Source organism: Urocitellus parryii, chromosome 6 (assembly GCF_045843805.1).
Source record: "Urocitellus parryii isolate mUroPar1 chromosome 6, mUroPar1.hap1, whole genome shotgun sequence".
NCBI classification, from domain to species: Eukaryota; Metazoa; Chordata; class Mammalia; order Rodentia; family Sciuridae; genus Urocitellus; species Urocitellus parryii.
The window spans coordinates 101,610,677-101,635,476 of record NC_135536.1 but is presented as its reverse complement, the minus strand read 5'-3'; the positions used below and the strand labels follow the sequence as shown (position 1 = coordinate 101,635,476).

Genomic DNA, 24,800 nt, shown 5'->3' with positions numbered 1-24,800 from the left:
GCAAGTTTTTTTTTTTTTTGCTAAGGGTTTATGAGTTTTATTTCTTTTTTTAAAAATCCAGCTTTTGTTTTGTCAATTTTTAATTTTTACTTAACCACTGAGCTGCATCACTTTTTATTTTTTATTTTGAGACAGGATCTTGCTAAGTTGCTGAGGCTGGCTTTGAACTTGGGATCTTTCTACCTCAGCCTCCTGAGTCTATGGGATTATAGGTGTGCACCACACTCAGCTCACCTTTTGGTCTTGATTAAATAAAAAGGTATTCCTGATAATTTAGTTCTTAGAGTTTATATATGAATGTTAGTAGGAACTAAACCTTCAGAGTGTTAGCCCATGATATCCTTTTTCTTAAAATCCATCCTTACTAAGAGTTTAGCATTAGATTTTCCCTATAGTTTGGAGCGCATACTACCTATGCTTCAAAATCAACATTTCCCCGTTTGCAATACTAATTCTATGAAAATAAAAGCTTTTGATTAAATTAATTTGGGAAATGTTGCATAGGATAACTCTGTAACCCACTCTCAAATGGTCAAAGTGTGTGTTAGAATATTAAGATTCATAAGGAATCCTCTTTTATAAGGATGGGGAACATAATCCTCCTTAAAATCCTATGTTAAATAAAATTAGAATCCTATCTAACTTTGTCGAACTCACACTTGCTAAGTTTTCTTGAACATCAGCCATTTTTTGCATGGGTTATCTATGTGTATTGGGAGAACAGTCCTCACAAAATGCACTTAGAAAATACTGCTAATAAATCACTAATCTGTATCAACTTTGTAGTTCTCTTCAGCTCCAGGTTGTAATTTGACTGGCTACTAGTATTTTCATACTCTTTTATATTTAACAACTGTCTTCTACCTATGTTATGTCATAATTCCTTACTGACTACAACATAAATGCTTTATACCTGTGCTGTGATTCTTGCTTTAAAGCAAGGAACAGTAGGATATTAGCTAAGTGATTTTGGGCATCGGGGGGAGAACAGATACTATAATATTGATTATTTTACTGTCCTAGTAAAATCTAGAAGGGAATTATTCTGCATGTATTGTGGTCAATGGCGGTCTATACAAGAGTATTGGAAGTTAAGTTTAACAGATGACCTCTTTTTGTCTCTGCTTGCTTACTTCTAAAGCAGTCTTCAAACGTTTTTACATTCTTTATAGTTCATAAGACATGCTCTTCCATGGATCTGTGCTGTCCATTTCACTAGCCAGTAGTAACAGATGGTCATTGAGCGCTTGAAACATGGCTAGATTAAATTGAGATGTGTTGTAACTGAAAATAACACTGGATTTCAAAGATTTAGTATCAAAAAGGATAAAATGTTTGAAATTTTTATATTGATTATGTATTTAAATGGTAATATTTTGATAACCCAGCCTCCTGTTGTGCCTTTAAAATATATGTCTTGGTATCTTCCTCTCTAAAAGCATCATTTATTTGAACATTGAGAAGATGAGCTTACAACTCATCGATTTCATTAAATAGCCTTCTCCTTTATAAATTAAAACAACATTTACTCCTTTGTGGGAGAGAATTTTAGTGTTTACTATATAATTGATTTTTGTATTATTTTTATCATTTATTATGAGAAAAGTACAGTGATTCTGTGGTTTAAGTGAAAGGCAATTAGACATTAAGTTTGGTGACTGTTGTTTTTTGAATCAAATACTCAGGTTCTGAACCCTTTACTACTGTAATAAACCCTAGAAAGAAGTAATAAGTCATGTCTCATAAGCATACCAAAGGACCATCCCAATAGCAATTTTCAGAAACTTTCTGGTATTCATTTATATGAGATGTTGGCATTGTCTAATATGCACTTCAAACATCAGTATCTGATTCTGCCATCTTATAGGAAAACTCATTCTAACTTTAGTCTTCTATAACATTTCCTTTTTGATTTCTCTTATAATCTGGGTTACGTGTCTAAAAATGATTTAATGCTTTTTTAGTTTAAAAAGAATTGCATATACCTAGTGCATCACCTATTAGTGATACCTAAGATGTATCTAAAGAAAATTATGTCATTTATCGTTATTCCCGTGTGTGTGTGTGTGCGCGCGCGCGCATGCACTGACACACACACACACACACACACACATACCTCTTATCTCTAACCCAGTTTTTTCATTATGTAACATAAAAAGGTGCTAAGTTACATGGCTATAAAACCTTTTTTCTGAAATATACAGTGTCGGAGAAGAAGAGTTATTTTCCCCACTGGGCTATCCAACAACATTATCCTGCTCCCAGTTTTAGTTTGTTTTTAAGTATTTTATATGTTTATTATAAAATTTAAGCAGTGACAAAAAGTATAAAAGCTTTCTAAAATTTTGAGAAGAAAATGAAGCCTCAAAAATCTCATTTTTCAAAGAAAACAGAGCTGTCCTTACAGATGGGTCTCAGTGTACATGCACCTGCCTCCTGGCTCCTTTTATTATTTTTATGGGCCTTCTTACCTATCCTATAGACCAACTAAATTTTCCTGTATTTGGAAACTGCAGCTACTTCTGCAGAATCAGCACTAGAGGGCATTGAAGTTTAGCAAAGGCTAAGCCTTCCTATAACTCACTTCTGGCAATAGATAATTGTTGTTAGGGAGAAGAAATTTCCCAAAATTGTGGGACTAGAGCCCACAATTTTCTTGATTAAAATTTTTATTTCTGCTATATATATCACAATATTTCTTACTAGATAATTCATTTGAAGATTTAATTAGTATGTTATATATGAGTAAATGCTTTCCTAAGACAAAATTGACTATCCACCATATACTTGAAGCCTGTTGACTCGGTGAACTTTTGTTATCAACTTGAAAATCTGTTTGCTTTTGGGGGAAAAAAAAGGAGAGAAACATGGATTGAGACTAAAGAAGCAGCAAACTTTGTTCAGAATACTGCCTGCTTTAAAATACAGATTTTTTATAATCCTTTTAGTGCATGTTATATCCTCTTGGTGCTATTCATAAATATTATAATGGAAAAATTCAGGATTTGGAGTAATCAGCTGTCATTTAATGAAAGACGCCTATATATGGAAGAACAGCAGAAAAGAGAAAATAACTCACTAGAAAGTGAAAATTAGTCATATAATCTATAAGCTTTGAAATACTACCAACATACACTTTCAGTATTACTCCATGACTGCTTAATAAACATCAAGTAACAGTGGCCCAGTAGTCATTGACAATAGTGACTCAATCTGCTATTCTTAGTTTTCTGTGTTGTCTATTTTAATAATGTTTGTTTCATAGTTTGAATCAACATCAGAAGGTTTTGGGGTCTTAAACTAGTCTCAGCTATAGAACATACATGATTGATGTGCTTTTCTTTTACAAGGATCTGCTAAGCACTTTCCCCTTAAAATTTTCATTGTGAAAAATTTCAGATATATTACAAAAAGAGAAAAAAACTATGAACCCTCATATCTTTATTGTTCAGCTTTGACATTGTTAATAACCTTCCCATAACCCCATTGGTTATTTTGAAGGGAATCCTCACATTTATAATTTCATCTATAAATAAATATAACTGTGATTGACACTAAAAGAGTAGTTTGTTAATAGCAGCAAACATAATCAATACTCAGATATCTAGGTGCATTTCATTTTGGGAGGAGAGGTTACAGTTTGTTTCAATCAGTAATCTTATAGTACCATTGGTTAATATCTCTTAATCTATAGATTCCCTTTAAAATTTTTTTCTTAACAGTTTTTTATTTGTTAAGCAACCCTTCATCTGAATTTTGCTGATATCATCTCCTTGGTGCTATTTAGTATATTCCTCTTCTCCTCTGTATCTAAAAATTAGAAGTTAGATGTGATGTGATATTTGGGCAAGTAGTGGTGTGTACTTTCATCAAATATTAAGAATTGCTTTCATGATTGTACTGAACTAGATATAATATTGATCTGGGAATATTAGAGTTTTATATTTGTTTTATTTTGTTAAGGACCACTGAGGCATGTCTTTGACCTCATTCTTTTTATTTTCTATTGCCTTCCCTCACACATACACTTGAACTTCAGGTTGGGAATTGTTGGGAAGACACTATTACCTACTTGTTGTATGTTCCTGCATTATTTAATTTTAAATATAGGAGCCAATGACTATTCTGAAAGGAAGTAATACAATATATCTTTAATCAATTTTTCCCATCTCTAGGTTTCCTATGATGTTTATCACCACCTTCCCGATAGGAATTATTCAGCTAGAATTGCTGTATCAGGTTTTCAATATGTCATTGCCTTTCTATACCTAGATTTCCCTGAACATTCTACAAAGACATTAATAAATGGTTTTACTAGCATATCAGGTTTTTTAAAACTTTTGTGTTTTGAATTAATTTGGCACTAAGATAAGCAGAATATCCTCATCTTGGAGGAGAAAGAGCAGAGTCAGTATCCAGTTACACATAAGCAGTATTTTTGCTTCTAGCATTCCAGAGTCTATTTTAATACCCTTTGACTTTTATGTTATGATATTTGGTTTGTATCAAGGAGCAATATCTAGATATTTTTCCTACATTTTATCTTCCCCTTGCCTCCCTTTCTCTCTCTTCTCTTCATTTCTTCTTTTGAATATACATTTAGAGTTGCCTAATGTGTATCAAAGTGCTAGGCTTAATGAAACACATTAACAAAACAAAGTTTTTATCTACAAGGGAAATGATGGCCCATTGGGACCTACAGTCATTTATATGGAGTGAGGAGAGTCATATTACACACAGAATCCAGAAAAACTGAACCCCCAAATTTAAAAAGCAGACTTTTAGGAGAAAATAAATCTCTTTGTGGAGCTGGGATTGTGGCTTAGTGATGGAGCGCTTGCCTAGCATATGTGACACACTGGGTTCCATTCTCAGCACCACATACAAATAAATGAATAAAATAAAAATTTCTTCAACAATGTTTTAGCATTCTTCCTGGATAATGGGGACAAATAAAAGTCAATGTGTGAACTTACATAAATCCTTTAACTTCTTTTCTGTTTTAGAAGTCAGTAAAGTAACCCCTGTCTTCATTATACCTTTTTTTTTTGTGTGTGTGTGTGTGTGTGTGTGTGTGTGCGCGCGCGCGCACCAGGGATTGAACCCAGGGCCTTGTCAATGTGAGGCAAGCACTCTACCAACTGAGCTATATCCCCAGCCCTCATTATACTTTTTTAATCCTCAATTTCCTTAACTGGAAGTGTCAGGGTTAGACTAGTGTCATGTAGCATTTATTAAGAACTTATTACATGTAATATGGCCTTTATATAAATTGTCTTTTTACCAAAACCTCTGGAGGAGTATAAAAATGGTGCATCTAAGTTAAAAGCATATAACTAGTAGTTGCAGAATTCTTACTTATAAAGACCATAAAAATAAAAATTTCATCAACTAATAAAAATGTTTTAAAAATAAATAAATAAATCTCTTTGTGACCTGATAAGGAAAAAAAATTTTGAACACAACACCAGAATCATTTTTCATATAGAAAAACACGTTCAAGTGCCACATAATGATGTTTCAATCAACAGTGGACCATGTGAGCCTGTAAAGAGAATGAAGCTGAAAAATTATTACTTTCAGATAGTCATTGGCTGTCGTGATAGCACAATACATTATTCACATGTTGATGAGGATAATGGTATAAACACACTTACTGTGCTTCTAGTCATTGTACTAGTATAGAGCATAACATTTATATGCAGTCCACAATATTTGATAATAAACAACTATGTTACTGGAGTATGTATTTGCTATACGTTTTTGTCAGTAGAGAGTTAATCCCCCGCTTATGAAAAAGAATTTACTGTAAAAACAGTATACCTTGTTTTGCCAGCAGCTGACTGATCAAGAGGCCATGATCAACAAAATTGCAATATTTTATTTATAGATATATTTAACATTTGTAATAAAAATACACAAATTCATGAGAATGATAACTTCCAGACAATGGTCACTGCTGAGGAAGGAACGGTAGAATCAGTTTTATCTGTAAAGTTTTCGTCCTTAATTAAAAATGAAAGGCAAAGTATTTATATTTATTCAATGGGTACCAGGTACTTTATTTGGCAATAAAGTTTATTCTTTTGTTAGAATTTTTTTATGCTCAGTACCACAAAATTGGCTTTATGGTAAAATTAATAAACCTTTAATAAGCATTCTGTGTCAAAAGCAAAGTTTGCTTTCCATACCTAAATAGAACTTTTGAAGTGACTCATTTGTTAATCACTAAGTTTACATATTATGGAATTTTATGCATGCCTCAGCACTTCTGAAATTATTTTGCTTTTTACAGTCTAGAGATATGACTCTCAATTAGGAACAAATGGAAATATGGGAGTAGCTGTGGTTTTCACTATCTGGGCATTTAGTGGGCCCAGATTTAGTGCTACTGATGGCATTTAGTGGGTCCCATCCAGTGATGATAAACATCCTACAATGAGTAGGGCAAGCCAATAAAGTGAAGAGGGATGCCATTCATAATGTCAGTACCACATTGAGAAACATTGGTCTATAGGTTAATTTCATTTCAAAGTACAGTATAGTACAAATGTTGAGGAATGTTTCACTAGTATTGTCACACAAACAGCATAGAATATATTTAACTAAAGGCTGCTATGATGTCAGTAGGTGATGTTATCTTATAGGACCATCATCATTTAAGCAGTCCATTGTTGACAAAAATATCCTTAAATGACATACCACTGCAGATCCCCTGAAGGTTCATAAGAATGAACAAGAACCAATAAACTATGATTATTTTAAAAGCAGTTTGAATTTAAAAACAGAATTGATACTTTGGATTTTGTTTCTTGATTAGGTACTAGAAGTATCCAAATGAGGTTTTTCTTAGTCTTATAGTTCTAATTATTTATTTTTATTGAGGTAAGATCTATAATTTAAACATAAATTTAACCATTTAGGATATGCTCTTACGTGGCGTTTAGTACATTTATAGTATGTAAACATCACCTCCATCTAGTTATAAAATCTGTCACTCCCCATTTCCCCCCATCCCCACAATGCCCTGGTAACTACCAGTCACTCTGCTTTCTGTCTTTGTATGTAACTATTCTGGATACTTCATATACATACATTAATGTGATCTTTTTTATTAATTTTTCAAAATTTATATATGATAGCGAGATGCATTATGATTCATATTACACATATAGAGCAAAAAGCTAAATACCAAAAAACCAAATAACCCAATCAAAAAATGGGCCAAGGAATTGAACAAACACTTCTCAGAAGATGATATACAGTCAGTCAACAAATATATGAAAAAATGTTCATCATTGCTAGCGATTAGAGAAATGCAGATCAAAACTATTCTAAGATATCATCTCACTCCAGTCAGAATGGCAGCTATTATGAATACAAACCACAATAAGTGTTGGCAAGGATGTGGGGGAAAAGGCACACTGATACACTGTTGGTGGAACTGCAAATTGGTGCAGCTAATATGGAAAGCATATGGAGGGAGATTGCTTGGAAAATTGAGAATGGAACCACCATTTGACCCAGCTATCCGTCTCCTCAGTCTATAGCCACAGGACTTAAAAACAGCATACTACAGGGACACAGCCACATCAATGTGTATAGCAGCACAATTCACAGTAGCTAAATTGTGGAACCAACCTAGATGCCCTTCAGTAGATGAATGGATATAATGCGATCTTTTATATTCTTTAATATAAAGTTTCAGTAATCATCCATGTGGTAGCATATATTTTTTACACAATTCGTTTTTATGGTAAATAATATCCCATTGTACTGATTTACCACATTTTGTTTATCCATTCATTTATTGATGGAGATGCGAATTGTTTTCATCTTTTTGGTTAACCATGCTATTGTAAACATTTGTATCTAAGTTTGTTTATATATTTCTTTGAGTATTTATACCTAAAAGTAGAGTTGTGGAATTATATGGTAATTCTTATTACCTTTATGAGGAAATTCTAAACTGTTTTTCAGAAAAATACACAGGGTAAGGATCCCTGATCTCAAATATCCAAAATACAAATAATCTATGCTCAATTTCAGATTTCAGATTTTCATATGAGGGATACTTAACCAGTAAGTTCTATGCCAATAATCCAAAATCTGCAAAACTCCAAAATGTATAATTCTGGTCCTAAGCATTTTGGATTAGGGATTCTCAACCTTTACCATTTTACATTGACATTACTCATTGAAATATATATTTCCTCAAAAAGATAAACATAGAATTACCATATTTCTCCACATCCTTATCCACAGATCCCAATTAGTTTTAAGGTAAACTAAATGAATTAAAATATCTGCATGGTGTGAAAATTATTTTCTATGTACTTTATATTTTTCTGGCTACACCTTTCAACTCTCATATAATTAGTACTATTACTATGGTTATAAAGGAATTTAAAAACAATTTGTGTTCTTATATAAGCAAACTAAAGAATAAATACAGGTTGAACATCCAAAGTATCGAAATCCAAAGTCTGAAATGTTTTGAATACTTCCGTGATGCCAGAGGTAGAAAATTTCACATCCAACCTGATAATGTTGGATCATAGTCAAAATGCATGCACACTAAATATTGTATAAAATTACCTTTAGGCTATGTGTAGAAGGTATGTATTAAAAAATAATGAATCTTGTTATTTGAACTTGGATCTCATCTCTGAGAGATCACACACATACACACACACACCAAAATCTGAAAAATTCTAAAATCCACATTTTGATTCCAAGCATTTTAGATAAGGGATAAGGGATCTTCAACTGTACTTCACATTCATTGGGGCAAGTGTAAATACATATTCCTGTAATGTACTCTAGGCAGAGTCACAGTCTGCAAAAGGATTCTGAAGTCAGTGCATTTTTAACAGAATTAATTATTTCATAGGAGCAGAAGCTGGTTTGTTTAATTTGTCTTAGCAGGCATAGAACACAAACACTTTTAAAATTTATAGATGCATATATATCTCCCCTACCTCAGATTTTCCTTAGATGAAATCTTGAACAATATTCACAGATACCTGTTTCTAATACAGAAGATAGTTGATGTAAGTATACAGCAATTGTGAGTCTGACTTCGGACAGGTATTCCAAGTAAATACAAAAATAGTATTAAATTTTTGAATGGAGACCAAACTTGGTATTGGAAAACTGGGACTCAAGTAAGCAAGGTATCTAAGTGTTTTTCCAGGACTGCTGTTACCTACAATATATTATTTACTAAGTATTTTTTGGCCCATGACTGCCAACTTACTTATTATGTCATGTTTAAGCCTCAAGTGAAGAAATTATTATGTTATTTTTTTATAAAGTGTTTCTGTGAGGTAAAGTAGACTTAGGTTAAGGTTGTTTGGATGTTCGGGTTTTTTTTTGTTGTTGTTGTTGTTGTTGTTGTTAATTTTTAAACACATGCTTCCTAAATTTGTTTTTGTATAGCCACACTATGTAAGAAAGTTTTATCCAGCTCCACTTAATAGTTTGACTTGGAGAAAATAAAATATGCTTTCTAAAATTATATCTTCAGTGCTCAACTTTTCTACTTGCTGATGTTTCTTTCTCTTTCCCTACTCAATTGATATAGGATTCAGGTTTACTTTACAACATACTGGTGATCTGACTTGATATGCAAATCTTAAACTGAAAGATTTAGAAAATGAATGGTTATTATGTTTCAAAAACATAAAAGTCACAATACCACAGCAAAATTATGATACCAATAGTTTGTTACTGTTTTTAACTAATACCAAAATACAATTAGATATATACTATTTATTTAAGATTTTTACAGAAGTATTTTTTTTTTTTTGGTTGTACAGTGGTGGGGGGGGGAGTCAAACCGAGTGATTTGCACATGCTAGGCAAGCCCTCTACCACTAAGCTACACCCCCAACTCAGAAATAATTGTTTTGTTTTGCTTTTAATATTTTTTGTAACTGGACACATTACCTTTATTTTATTTATTTATTTTTATGTGGTGCTGAGGATTGAACCCAGCGCCTCACATGTGCTAGGTGAGCACCCTACCACTGAAGTAATTGTTTTTCAAAACCAGTGAAACTAAGTTTTATGCATATCAAATAGAATAAATTGTCAACAATTTAGAGAATGTTTAAAATAGAAAAATATTAATGCTCGATCTACATTATCTGACAAGTTTTTGCATATAAAATCATTAACAGTTTTATTCAGAAATTAAAATGAACATTTAAATTATGGAATATTAAGAAGGCAGATATCTACCTTTTTTAAGTACAAGCTCAAATGTATATCAGTGATTCACTATTCATTAGTAAATGTGTTTTGTGCATATTTTTCAGCTTTTGAAAAACTTCATTAATCTTAACTAGTCAGAATAATGGCAAAAAGATACTTAATTTCACAAATATTCCTCTGCCTCATTGATCAATACAGATATTTCCATTTTTTGTTAATTTTGAGTTTTTAATGCAAATTTATTTATTTTATTTATTTATTTATTTAGTTAGTTAGTTAGTTTTTGGTGGACACAACATCTTTATTTGTATGTGATGCTGAGGATTGAACCCAGGCCGCACGCATGCCAGGCGAGTGCGCTACCACTTGAGCCACATCCCCAGCCTCTTAATGCAAATTTATTTACATTTAATATACTTTTTAAATTTTTTAAATTCTTTTTAGTCATACATGACAGTAGAATATATTTTGACATATTATACATACATGAAGTATAATTTCCCATTCTTGTGGTTGTACATGGTGTGGAATTACACTGGTCATGTATTAATATATAAACATAGGAAAGTCATGTTCAATTCATTTTGCTGTCTTTTATATTCCCATCCCCACTTTCTTCCCTTCATTTCCCTTTGTCTAATCCAAAGTACTTCCCTATCTTTATTGTGGGTTAGCATCCTCTTATTAGAGAGAACATTAGGCCTTTGCATTTGGAGGATTGGCTTATTTCACTTAGCATGATAGTCTCTAGTTCCATCCATTTACCTGCAAATGCCATAATTTTATTCTTCTTCATGACTGAATAGTATTCCGTTGTGTACATATAACACATTTTTTCTATTCATTCATCTGTTGAAGGATACCTAAGTTGGTTCCCATAGCTTAGCTATTGAGAATTTAGGTACTATAAACATTAATGTGGCTGCATCAATGTAGTATGCTGATTTTAAGTCCTTTGGGTATAAACCAAGGAGTGGGATAGCTGGGTCAAATGGTGGGTCCATTCCAAGTTTTCTGAGGAAACTCCATATTGCTTTCCAGAGTGGTTGCACCTATTTGCAGTCTCACCAGCAATGTATGAGTGTACCTTTTCCCCCACATTCTTGCCAATATTTATTTTTACTTGTATTGTTTATGTTTGCCATTCTGACTGGAGTGAGATGGAATCTCAGTGTACCTTAAAGGATGACTTTTCTCCAGGTTCTACCTGCTTTTGGTCACTGTTTTGCCTTAGTGGTTTTTAAAAAATATTTTGTCCACTGTATATAACTTATGTGTAGCAGGGTTACTCTAAGTTATCTTGTCATTAGCTGAAACAGAACATTGAAGCATTATTTTAATTGAAATAATAAAAATGTCCAGTATTCAGATTATTTTAGGAAGTTATGAAGTACATTATTTTAAAAAGTTGAAACTATCAGTAGAAAATGCTTTTGGTAAAAAAAAAATTTAGATAATTCCCTACTTTGAGTATACATAGGTAAAAATTGGACGTGTTCATGAATATACAATGGAGAAAATATGGAAAAAAAGAAAGAATTTATTGGTTAGAGTGTTGGAATTTGAAGGAAGTTTCCAAATATGTTCCATTAATATTAATAGAAAACTACATACATATAAACTCTACATATTTTGTATACTTATTTATTGTACTTTTAATATATATAGTAAGTTGAGCAGTTATGACAGGATTCTCACCCCACACTCAAGATTTAAATATAAAATGTCAAAAGCAAAATACACAACAATGTTTCATATATATATGTATGTGAGTAAGTAGGTAGGTAGATATTTGCTTAAAATCAAGAAAGTCATCGGTACCAGTAAAAAGGGTTAGGGAGAGTTTGCTTAAGAAAGGCTGGGGTTGTAGCTCAGTGGTGGAGTGCTTGCCTTGCATGTGTAGGATACTGGGTTCAATCCTCAGCACTGCATAAAAATAAATAAATAAAATAAAGGTATTGTGTCCATCCATAACTGAAAAAAAATATATATATATATTTTTAAAGGTAAGCAAGAACTAAATCCTAAATGGTTTGTAGTAGTTTTCAAGTTTTGATACAGAACTTAAATGCTGGGATTAATATCTTAATGTTAGTAGGAAAGTATAGGTCACATGGCTCTGAACCTTCACAGATAGTTGAAACCCATCAACTATATGAAGCTTAGAGCCTGAAGAGAGATTTTTGCCCATGAAATTTGATTAAAAAGAGGAATCCATAGACCCAAAGAGTTTCAGGTAAACTTGATAGTTGCCCAGAGCACAGAGAACGGTAAATTATGAGATCCAGAACCATATGCTTATATTACTTGATTGTAAAGTTTTGATTTGATAAGCCCCTTATAGTACAAGCACTGTAAATATTAAATTAGTGTAAAACTGGGTCTGAAGCCGTTAAATCCCTAGATTCAAAAAGAGGCAGATGTGAAACTGTTTCTATGAGCCAAGGGATATATGACTGCTCTGAAAAAATAATCCTTGCTGATGATAAATTAATAATTTAAATATTTCACATCACAAGAGAAAACTGACACCAACCCAAGACATGTTTAGGAATTACTTGAGAAGAATAATTCTCACTTAAAATGGACTCATAATTAAATTTTAAAAAGTATAAATCACAGAAAAAAGTGATCTGTCTTAAAGGAGACTGACACAAACTTCTTTTTTTTTTTAAAGAGAGAGAGAGAATTTTAATATTCATTTTTTAGTTCTCGGCGGACACAACATCTTTGTATGTGGTGCTAAGGATCGAACCCAGGCCGCACGCATGCCAGGCGAGCACGCTACCACTTGAGCCCCATCCCCAGCCCTGACACAAACTTCTTATCAGTAGTAGGTACTCAAAAGACCACAAAAAGAAAGGTTATTTAACAAAATTAATTGGAGACAACACAGAATTTAAGGGAAAATGGCATTACTAAGGAAAAAAGATACTAGATCATGATAAATGGAACACTGTGCCAAGAAAATATAAAAATCATAGTCTTACATATATCCGTCAGTATAGTATGGGAGTTAATAAAGCAAGTGTCAGTAATTACAAAGAGAAATTTAAAAATGAAAAGTGTTATTTGAATATTAACTTATCTCAGAAACTCTAGTTAAAACAGAAAAAATAGGCAATAAAAGATTTAAATATTAAAATTATTACATTTGATTAAATGAATGTCTATATAGAAGGACTTCTAGAAAATAAGTAGAAAGTATGAATATATTTAAAGAATACATGGATTAGTGTTTTTTAAAATTGACTATTACCTGGGTCTCAAAGGAAAATTAAGTCATGGAAAACACATGCCCCAGATGAAATGAGAAGACAATTGGATCAGTAAATTTAAAAATAGAATGTACATATATATATACACACATCAAGTCCTAAATTACAAAAACTTAAACAACAAAATTTATAGGGTATAGTTTAAAAGGTGAAACTTTTCAGGAATAGGAATAAAGTTACAATCCTTCTTTAGTGTACTTATTTTTTAAAAATATGGGAAATACATGTTTTGTGTTCAACTTTAATAGCATAAATAAAAATAAATAATAAAAAGTGGATGATTAAAAAAGAGAACTGAGTCAACAAAAATATAGTTTAAAAAAGGTACATGGATACTTCTTGGCCTCTAATATAAAGCTTATACGATAGTAGAGAAGTTTCGATGGACAGATACAAATACCAGTGGCAAAAATTACAATAAAGATCAGTAAATTAGCATAAAGGAGATAGAGGGTGACAAGAGCTGTTTTTTGTTGTTTTTGTTTTTAAGATAACGGTCAGGGATGGTTTCTGAGGAAATAAATGTTTGAACCATGAGCATATGAAGTTAGAGAACAGTCCAGGCAGAACTCCCTTTTGAAGAATGTTCATGAACAGAAGAGCAAAAGCCCTGACTATCTCCCTAAAAATGATAAATTATATTAATCATAAAAAATGTCACCAGCATTATTCTTGATTACAATGAGTATAGAAGTAAACACTTCAGTGTAGAAATGAAACAAGGATAACTGCTCTCACTCCTACTCTTCATCATTATACTGGAAACTGTAGCCAATGTAATTAGAAAACAGAGGAGAATAAAAGAAACAGAAAGATTGGAAAGCAATATGGAGATTCCTTGGAAATCTGGGAATGGAACTACCATTTGACCCAGCTGTTCCTCTCCTTGGACTATACCCAAAGGACTTAAAAACAGCATACTTACAGAGACACAGCCACATCAATATTTATAGCAGCACAATTCACCATAGCTAAACTGTGGTGTCAACCTAGATGCCCTTCAGTGGATGAATGGATTAAAAAATGTGGTATATATACACAATGGAATTTTACTCAGCATTAAAAGAGAATGAAATTGTGGCATTTACAGGTAAATGGATGGCATTGGAGAAGATAATGCTAAGTGAAATCAGTCAATCCCCAAAAAACAAATCCTGAATGTTTTCTCTGATGTAAGGAGGCTGCCTCATAGTGGGATAGGGAGGGAGAACGTGGGAGGATTAGATGTATTCTAGATAGGGAAGAGGGTTGGGAGGGAAAAGGAGGGGGCAGGGGATTAGCAAGGGCAGGTGGAATGTGATGGACATCATTATCCAAAGTACATGTTTGAAGACTCGAATTGGGTGTCAACATATTTTATATATAAACAGATATGAAAATTTGTGGTATATATGTATAATAAGAATTGTAATGCAAAATAACCAAAGTACATGTATAAAGGCATGAATTGGCATGAACATAATACAAAGATATGAAAATTATACTCTATATGTGTAATGCATTCCATTGTCATATATTTAAAAAAATTAAATCAATAAAACTAAAAAAATCATTGATAACAATCAAAAAAATATTGAAAGGAAGAAAAATATTATGACTTATAAATGAAATTATTATCTACAAGAGAATTTACATTTTATTAGAACTAAAAAGAGTACAGGAAGGTTGATTGAGATAAAGGTCAGCCTAGAAAACCAGGAGTTTTCCACATAAGCAGAAATCAACTAGAATATGTAGTAGAGGAAAAAGATACAATTCAAAAATACCATCTATAAGCTGCCATGGATTCTTTCTAAAAAATTTGAACAGGTTTACAGAGAACATTGTCAGACACTTTAAGGACTGATGAATATGTATCCAAATTGTCAGTATACGCCTCCTGCAAGTTCAAACTGCAGCATCACTACAACTGAAAAACTGTAGGACTGAAAAATTCACTTGGAAAAGTAAAGGTCCAAGAATTATGAAAGCCCTTGAAGATGGGGAAGGAGAGTTATGTCATCAAATAACTAAACCTAATAATTGAAAATGTGGCATTACTTAGGGATAGACAAGTAGACCAGTAATAAAACAGAAAAGAAAGGCCCAAAACAGATTCAAGCATTTCTGGAAATTTGGCATAATAAAATAAGGAACAACCAGTTTGCCAGAGAGGAAAAGTATGTATATTGCATCATACCATATACAAGAACAAGTCCCAACTAGAGAAAATATCAAATTTTAAAAGCTAACTTATTTTTAGGATAACACATAGAATACCTTTGTAAATTTAGCTAGATAGGATTTCTTAAATAAGACCCCCCCCTAAAAAACACATTATAAAGGGAAAAAAATAGATAAAATTTGACTAAATTTTTGAATTTTAATAAAAGGTACCATTAACAGAAGTTAAATATGTATAACAAAATTAATAGCCAGGATATATAAGGATAACAGTCAATTCCACTTAAAAACTGTCAAAGGATAGGAACCAACAATTTGTGGAGAAGAAAAACCTTTATGTCCAATAAAAGTTGAAAAAGTACACTTTGCTACTGGTTGAGAAGAATATGATAAATTTTTTAAAAAATTGTATTCTTTTGAATTACAAATTTTTAATATGTATTATATATGTGTATCGTATTAATGGACTATATCTACAAGGTAATAGAAAAAAGGAATTATCATATACTGCTGATGGAAGTATAAATGTATATAAGTATTTAGGAGAGGAATTTGGTAATATATAATAAATTGAAAAGATGCATTCATAAGCCCCAGAAAATAGACTTCTAGATTTGTAACAGAAATTTTTGTGGGTTTATATTAGGAGACATATACAAAACACTTATTACAATATCATTTGTAGAATAACCAGAAACTTTGTAATTGTCTTTTAACAAATGAATAAACTTGGAAGTCAGTGAGATACTTTTCAGTGATTAATGGTTAAAATTGATGGACTTTATGTCAACATGGATGGACCTCAAAAAGTTGAGTGAAAAAGCAATCGTAGAATCTGCACAATATAATGACATTTTAATAAACATTTTAATGTTTCACAGAACAATAATATATACTGTTTATAGCTATTTGTGTACTTAATCCAAATTTTGAAATAACAGTTGGAAAAGTTATACATAAGATTAATGATGGTTGCCTTTTGGAAGGTAGGGAGTGGTATGTGACTAGACAGAGAACCAGGAGAGGGCTGTGGCTGTGGCTCAGTGCTAGTGCACTTGCCTGGATGTGTGAGGTACTGGGTTTGATTCTCAGCACCACATATAAATAAATTAAATAAAGGTCTATCAACAACTAAAAAAAAGAACCAAGGGAACTTGACCTGTATCATTCTAATAGGTCAGTGTTAAATATTAAATATGTATTAAAAATAAGTGGCTAGCTTAGGTGATTGCCAGGGTCCTTTTTAAAAAAAAAACAGAGAGAGAGAGAGAGAGAGAATTTTTTAATATTCATTTTTTCAGTTTTCAGTGGACACAACATCTTTGTATGTGGTGCTGAGGATCGAACCCCGGCCACACGCATGCCAGGCGAGCGCGCTACTGGTTGAGCCACATCCCCAGCCCTTGCCAGAGTTCTTAACCGGCTCAGAAGTACTTCCATTTTACTTTTTAATTAAATCATTTAAAAGACTATCTTTTATGTATACCTTCTAGAGATTTTATTAAGTTAATATAGGCATACTCATCCTTTTTAGATAATCTCCAGAATAGTCAGTTTCTGATAAATGGGGATATATTGAAATTATGGTTTATAAAATAATCACATGTTCAGTTTCATGTTGTTTTCTTTATAAAACTTGGGATTCAGTGGGATATTTTTCAGTGATTAATGGTTAAAATTGATGGACTTTATGTTGAACATGGATGGACCTCAAAAAAGTCATTCTCAAATGGCCCCAGTTCCAGTTTTCTTCATATGGGGGGACTAAATGTGTTTTTTGTCATTTATTTATTCAGCAGATTTTGTTGAATATCTAACATGTGCCAGATTATTTAACAGTGAATAATAATAATAATAAAGCCTACTCTTATGGAGTTTAAATTCTAGCCAGGGAAGATAGCCATTAAATAAATAAATTCATGAAAATATAATATGCTAGTAGTTAAAAATAAAGCAGGATAAGAGAAATAGTGATTACAAGAAACAGTGTTGATTTCGACCAAGGTGATGAGGGATGGTTAGATTCTGGATATGTTACTTTTTAATAGCAATTCCTAATCCATAGATTACTCTGTGATCTCAAGGGACATTGTGAGAGTTATTGAAAAGAGGTAGCACACATTAGTTGCCAATGAATGATAAAACTGTACAGTGATCATAAAAGGAGATTTTAAAACCTCTAAAAATCTTTTGTAGGATTGTGGAAAGGGAATTTCATTCCTGTTTACTTTTCTTGCTCCTTTATGTCATTGTGAATTATACAACTAAACTTAATCTCATTATACTTTGTTGTTTGCAAAAAAATGAAACTTGAAATCTGGGTACAGATTTTGATGTTAATTGCATTAATAGATCAGATATAAAATACTGATTTTTACTTTATAGCTTAACTGTATAGGTATATACAAACTCAGATCAACCCATTTTTGTTTACATTCATTTGGCTCTAGACCTTTTATGGAAGATAATCTATTTAATGATATTTTATCTTGCATGATTCATTTGCTTTTGCATGTTAATAGATATTGTAACAAAATCCAAGTGACAGTTAATTTATACTCCCTTCATTTGTGTTATGTATTATAGTCTAATTAAACTGATGTATAGTGGCTTTATTTGTATTATTTAGTTTCTAAATATAATTTTCTACCCTCCAAATATTACTGTATTAGTTCATCTTTTATTATGGCTTTTATGTCTAAGTATTCCTGTTATGGAAAAGAGAGAGATGTGTGTATATGCAGGCGTGCATGTGAATCTGTGTATGTGTGTGCTACAGGAAAGGAAAAGAGGAAAAGAATTATTTTATGTCAAATCTTTAGAGCTATAGCATATTACATCATTATGGCTTTTTAAATTCTAAACAAATCATTGTCCAGAAAAGAAGGCAGACAGTAAAATTCATAATTTATTTTAAACTCTGTGTCCTGTTTCTCAACATAGTAATACATCTGCACTTATATGTCATTAGAAACTTAATTGTGAGCTGGGTATGATGATATACACCTGTAGTTCCAGCACTCAGGGAAGCTGAGATGGGAGGATCACTTGAGTCCAAGAGTTCTAATTCAGCCTAAGCAACATAGGGAAACCCTGTCTTTAAAAAAGAACAACATTTAGTTTTATATTCAAAACATCTATTGTAGTGTAACAACAGTAGGTTGAGTAGAACAGTAAACAGAAATATTTTGATTGTGCTTTAAAATTTAATTTAGTACAGTGAGTGGGAAATAGATTTTTGTTGTGCTTTGTGAAAGAGTATTTCAGGATAATGAGTTTCACTTACATTCACTTATATATATATTTTTTTCATAGAAAGGAGAGCTAATTACCACATCTGAGAGTATTTCAGGTATTTAATAAAATTTTTATTTATACTAACCTAACTTTCTTTTTCTTTTAGCAAAACTGTACAATCTAAAGTGGACTGCATTTTGGTAAGTCAAATACCTAACTTAAAAGTTATTTTGTAGTAAGTCTTACAAACACTATGTAAAATATACCATTCCTAAGTAAATATTGATTATAAATATAACACAACTTTAGTGAATAAATTTTGATGATTAATTACAACCCTGTGGCTAAATTGTTTATAAGCTGCCTAGATATTTTCCTCATCAACACTGAAATCACAATCTGAGGTAATTGCATGCATTTGAATCTTCTTTGGCCTTCACTGAAATATTGCTTAAACAATCATTTAATTAAAGTGAATATTTTTATTCTGATAATGCTGTAAGAATTCATTTAAAGTTTTTAAGATGTTTGATGTGGTTTGTTATGATAGCATATTTTTCACGTTTCAGTTACTAGCCTTTAGAAATTAAGCTACAATGATAGTTTAAATTTAGGTTGTACCTAGAGAACTCTATAAGAATTTGCTTAAAGAAAACTTTTAGTGTACTCGTTGCATTCATTTTTGTTGCTGTAATATACTTTGTATTACAGCTTTTAATCTCTGGGTTGCAGTTTTTAGACTTCAAGTCACATTAATATTTTAATTTAGATTTTGTTTGTAGTTCCTTAGGTCTTGTCTTAAATATGTAAATGTGTGAGGGAAGAAGCATGCAACTATTGGGACAACTTGAATAATACTGACTTCTTTGATGAAATCTCTGCAGACAGGCTGCACCATAGGCTCTAGAATATTCAATGACTCTCTCTGCTAGATTACCCAAAGTGTCAGTGTAATTATTGTTCTTCCTTGTTTGTGATTTCAGAACTTTTCTTATCCTAGTTTGGGTTTCCTTTTAAGCCAACTTGACTTGTTTGTGTTTTGTTTTGTCTTTTTAAATCATTTTTTCTCATCATTGAGTAAATAGAGGCAAAAGATTATCAAAATTATAAAATATAACATTTTAAAATATAAAATAAGAAAGGAATTTTAAACCTTTGAAGTGTTTATATTTTTATGTAAGATTTAAAATAAACGTGTTATATGTGTTTTTATATGTGTATGTGTATATGTATATATCATGTATAACTTTACTCCATAATTTTTTAAATTAATTAATTTATTTTAATTAGGTATATATGACAGCAGAATGCATTTTGATTCATTGTACACAATTGCAGCACAACTTTTCATTTCTCTGGTTGTACACGATGTAGTGTCGCACCATATGTGCAGTCATCCTATACCTAGGGTAATGGTGTCCATCTCATTCCACCATCTTTCCTCCTCCATGTCCCCTCTCCACCCCACCCTCCCCTTTGCCCCATCGAAGCTCCTCCATTTTTCCCCATGCCTTCCCCATAACAGATCGGCATCCATTTATCAGAGAGAACATTTGGCCTTTAGTTTTTTGGAATTGGCTTACTTTGCTTAGCATGATGTTCTCCAACTCCATCCATTTACCTGCAAATGCGATAAGTTTATTCACTTTTAATGCTGAGTAATATTCCATTGTGTATATATACCTTAGTTGGTTTTTTTTATCCACTCATCTATGGAAGGGCATCTAGATTACTTCCACAGTTTAGCTATTGTGAATTGGGCTACGTTACAATAATATGCAGATTTTAAGTGTAGACTGAGGAATGGGGATAGCTGGTTCAAATGGTAGTTCCATTCCAAGTTTTCTAAGGAATCTCCATGCTGCTTTCCAGATTGGTTGCACCAATTTGCAGTCCCACCAGCAAGTGTGAGTGTGCTTTTTCCCCCACATCCTCATCAATATTTATTGTTGTCTGTATTCTTGATAACTGTCATTCTGACTGGCATGAGGTGAATGTTTAGAATAGTTTTGATTTTCATTTCTCTAATTACTAGAGAGGTTGAACATATATTTGTTAATCGAATTCTTATCTTCTTCTGAAAAATGTCTGTTCAACTCCTTAGCCCAATTATTGATTGGGTTGTTTATTTTTTTGGTGTTAAGTTTTTTATATATCTTGGAGGTTTATCTGACATACTTATGGCAAAAATTTGCTCCAGAAATGTAGGCTCTCTCTCCACCTCATTGTTTCTTTTGTAGAAAAGAAGATTTTTAGTTTGAGGTCATCCCATTTATTAATTCTTGATTTTATTTCTTGTGCTTTAGGAGCCTTGTTAAGGAAGTCAGGGCCTAATCCGACATGATGAAAATTTGGACCTACTTTTTCCTCTGTTAGGCACAGGATCTCTGATCTAATTTCTAGGTCCTGATCCACTTTGAATTTCTTGTTACTCCATAATTTTTTAATGCTGTCTTAGGCCTTGGACATCCAGTGATAAACAAGATAGTAATATCTCTATCCTCATATTTTATTAGATGAGGTAGACATTAGATAAGTGAGCAAATAAATGTTATAACTTCAAATATTGATAAATGCCTTTACAGAATTTTTAAAAGGCAAAAAGGAGCAAGTGATGGTGGCTAGGATAAACAGAGTTGTGATCTGATATTTGAGCAGAGATCTAAATTAGAAACTAGCCTTGTTGATGATCTGCCAACAGCACATACTAGGCAGAGGAAACAACACGAAAATTCAGAAGTTTGGGTAATTTGAAGAAGATAAGGATTTTAGTGGACTAAAATATGTGGAGGAAAGGAAAGAATGATACCAAAGTTCAATTGGAGAGTGGTTTAATAATGGTATATTTGGTCACAACAAATTGCATGGTAAGCCAAGTAGTGTGTCCTAAGCAGAAATATAAAATGATCTAATTATTTTAAGAAATATAATTGGAAATATGGCCTGTAGGGGGAAGGAAAACCAGTTAGGCTATTGTAGACATCAAGAAGGGAATTCACAGCTCTTACTCAGATGAAGGTAGTGAACGATGTGAAAAAAATTTGGTGGATTCCAGGCATATTTTGGATATAAAATTCCTTGTTGGTGGATTGAACGTGAAGAAAGAAAAAAGAGGAATAAAGGGGGTAATTTCTTCAATATGCTGTTCCTGTTTTTTGGTACTGGGGATTGAACCTGTTTCTGGTTTTTGGTACTGGGGATTAACCACTGAGCCATGTCCCTAGCCCTTTTTATTTTTTATTTTGAGAGAGGGACCCCATAAGTTGATAAGGCTGAGAGGCTGGCCTCCCAAGTCTCTGGGATTACAGGAGTTTCCCACCACACGTGGCTAGTATTTCTAACATGACAGATTTGCTCATTATGAATACTCTCAGTCTATATTTATCTGTGAGTGTAATTTGCTTTCAATTTTCAAAGATAGTTTTGCTGGATGTGGAATTCCTGCTTAACAGTTTTTTTTTTCTTTCATTGCTTTGAACATGTTAACTGTTTCTTCTGGACTTTGTTTTTGATACTAAATTAGCAATTAATCATATTGTTATTTTTCTGTACCTGATGAGTTTTTTCCTCCAGTTCCTATCTAGTTTTATTCTATATTCATTCTGCCACTCATTTGTTCACTTTTCTAGCTTTCAACAGTCCATGACTATTACATGTGTGGATATTGAAAACTTTGTGTTTATCCAATGTGGGGTTTGTTGAACTCACATCTGTAGATTAGTTAGATTTGGGGGTTTCCGGCCATTTTCTCTTCAAAAATTTTTTCTGTCCTTTGGATTCTCTCCTTCTTCTACATGTTGAAATGATTGATGTTATTCTGATCTCTGGGACTTTGTTCTTTTTTCTCTAATAATCTTTCTCTGTGTTCTGGTTTCTCTGTTAAGATTCTGTTACCTGCCATCGTGCTTTCTTTTGTGTGTTTAAACACAGGCACTTCATTTTGACCGTACTACTATTCAAACCATGTGAATGAAATAAGTTCATGGGAGCAGCTCCAAACAAGAAAAACACAGGCCCTCATAGTTAGTACCTTATGTTCAGGAATTTTTAATGACTTAACCTCTCTATATATTGTTTATCTTTAGTCAGTTTCCAGTCTCCAAAATTGTTCTTTTTGACCATTTTGATTCATTTTCTAGTTGTTTTGGGGAGGAAAGGTTTGCCACAATTTTCACTTCACTTTTTCCAGATATTTCAACCTTCCCCTGAGGATTTTTCATACATTTTGTTCTAGGATTTATAGTTTTAGTTTTCTTTCAGATCAGTGAACCATTTTGAATTTAAGTTGATTTTTACCATATTATGAATATGCAGTTGTTTAGTACCACTTATTTTTCAATAAGTCTACCCTTCCCTCCAAATACATTTTGTATCAAAAATCATTATAGGTGGGTCTTTTTCTAGATTCTCTTTATTCTTCCCATAAATTGTTATTCTGTTTTTATGGCGTTGTCTTTCCTACTGTAGCATTATAGAAAGTCAATATCAGGTATATAAACAATTCAAATATTTTGGCATCGCCATACAAATTTTAGAATTACCATGTCAGTTTCTATTAAAAACAAACAAACAACAGCAACAAACAGTTCTAAGCTCTACAGGAAGTTTGATTGAGATTACAGTGAATTCATAGATCGGTTTGGGAACGTTGACATCTTACTAATGAGTCTTGATCCGTGAGTTTGGCATATCTATTAGTTGGTTTTTCTATAATTAGTTGGTTTTTCTGTAATTTCTCACTGTAGCATTTTTTTAGTTTTCTGTGTTTAGGTTTATACATATTTTCTCACAACTTTTCATAAATAGTCAACATTTTTAAAGTTTTCCATTTTATTGTGAAAGGTAATAAAAATTTTTGTTACCCAAGGTCCTTCAGGACAGGGCTAAACATAAACAGATATGGTGAGAGCAGATTTTCTTGCCTTGTTCGCAATCATAAGGGGAAAAAAGTCATTTGTTCACCATTTAATATAATGTTAATCTTTTCATGATTGCTCTTTATCAGGTGGAACAAGTTCCCTCCTGTTTCTGTTTTGCTAAGTGTTTTTGTTTGATTTTTGTTTTTGAATTTTAATCATAATTGCATGTTCATGTGCAGGGGCACTGGGTTCAGTATCCCACACCATATACACAAAAACAAATACATGCTAGTTATTATCAAATGACTCTTCTAAGTTTACTGGTAGTTTAAATTTCTATATTATAATATTTCCTAATCTTTTCCACCAAACTGCTTAATCTGCTATAAATCTTTTTCTTTTTTAGTTCTGAAAATTCTGTTTGTTTGTTTTTTTCAGATTCTTATTATGTTCATGTTTCCCTTTATTTCTTTTGACATATTTATAATACCTGCTTTTAAGTCCTTCTTTGCTAATTATATTTTCTCTGACATTTCTGCATCTGTTTTATTTTCTGATTTTTGTCACAATTATAGCAATGATTTTCTACTTCTTTACATCTAGTAATTTTTAAGTTAGTTCTGGACAGTGACTTTTATGGTTTGGGGTTTGGTTTGGTTTGTGAGAATCTGGATTTTGATTATCTTTAAACTGTATGGATGTATTGATATTTGGGCAGGCAGCTAAGTTACTTTTGATTCTTTTGAAGCTTGTGTTGAAGAGGAAGTCTAGAATAACATCTACAACTAGAGCTAGTTTAGCTTTTATACTAAGATGTTACCATTCTGTTGTCTTTACATTGGTAAGTTGCTCAATGATGGGGATACAGTCTGCGAAATACATCCTTAGGCGATTTTGTTGTATGAATATCATTGAATATACTTGTATAAGCTTAAGATGGCTACAACAGTACTAGGCAATATGGGACCATCATGGTACATAGAGACTTCTCATTGACAGAAACAAAATTATGCAGTGTATTACTATACTGCATTCTCTCAACTTA

The 24,800-nt window shown here is 32.2% G+C and overlaps 1 protein-coding gene across 1 annotated transcript in view; it reads left to right on the top strand.

Moving 5' to 3' along the window:
• Positions 1-24,800, top strand: part of Rfx7 (regulatory factor X7) — a 127,714-nt gene that overhangs the window by 30,923 nt on the left and 71,991 nt on the right. Inside the window, exon 3 of the mRNA XM_077799422.1 lies at positions 19,063-19,096. Coding sequence (XP_077655548.1) covers positions 19,063-19,096 — 34 coding nt within the window. The remainder of the gene's footprint in view (positions 1-19,062; positions 19,097-24,800) is intronic.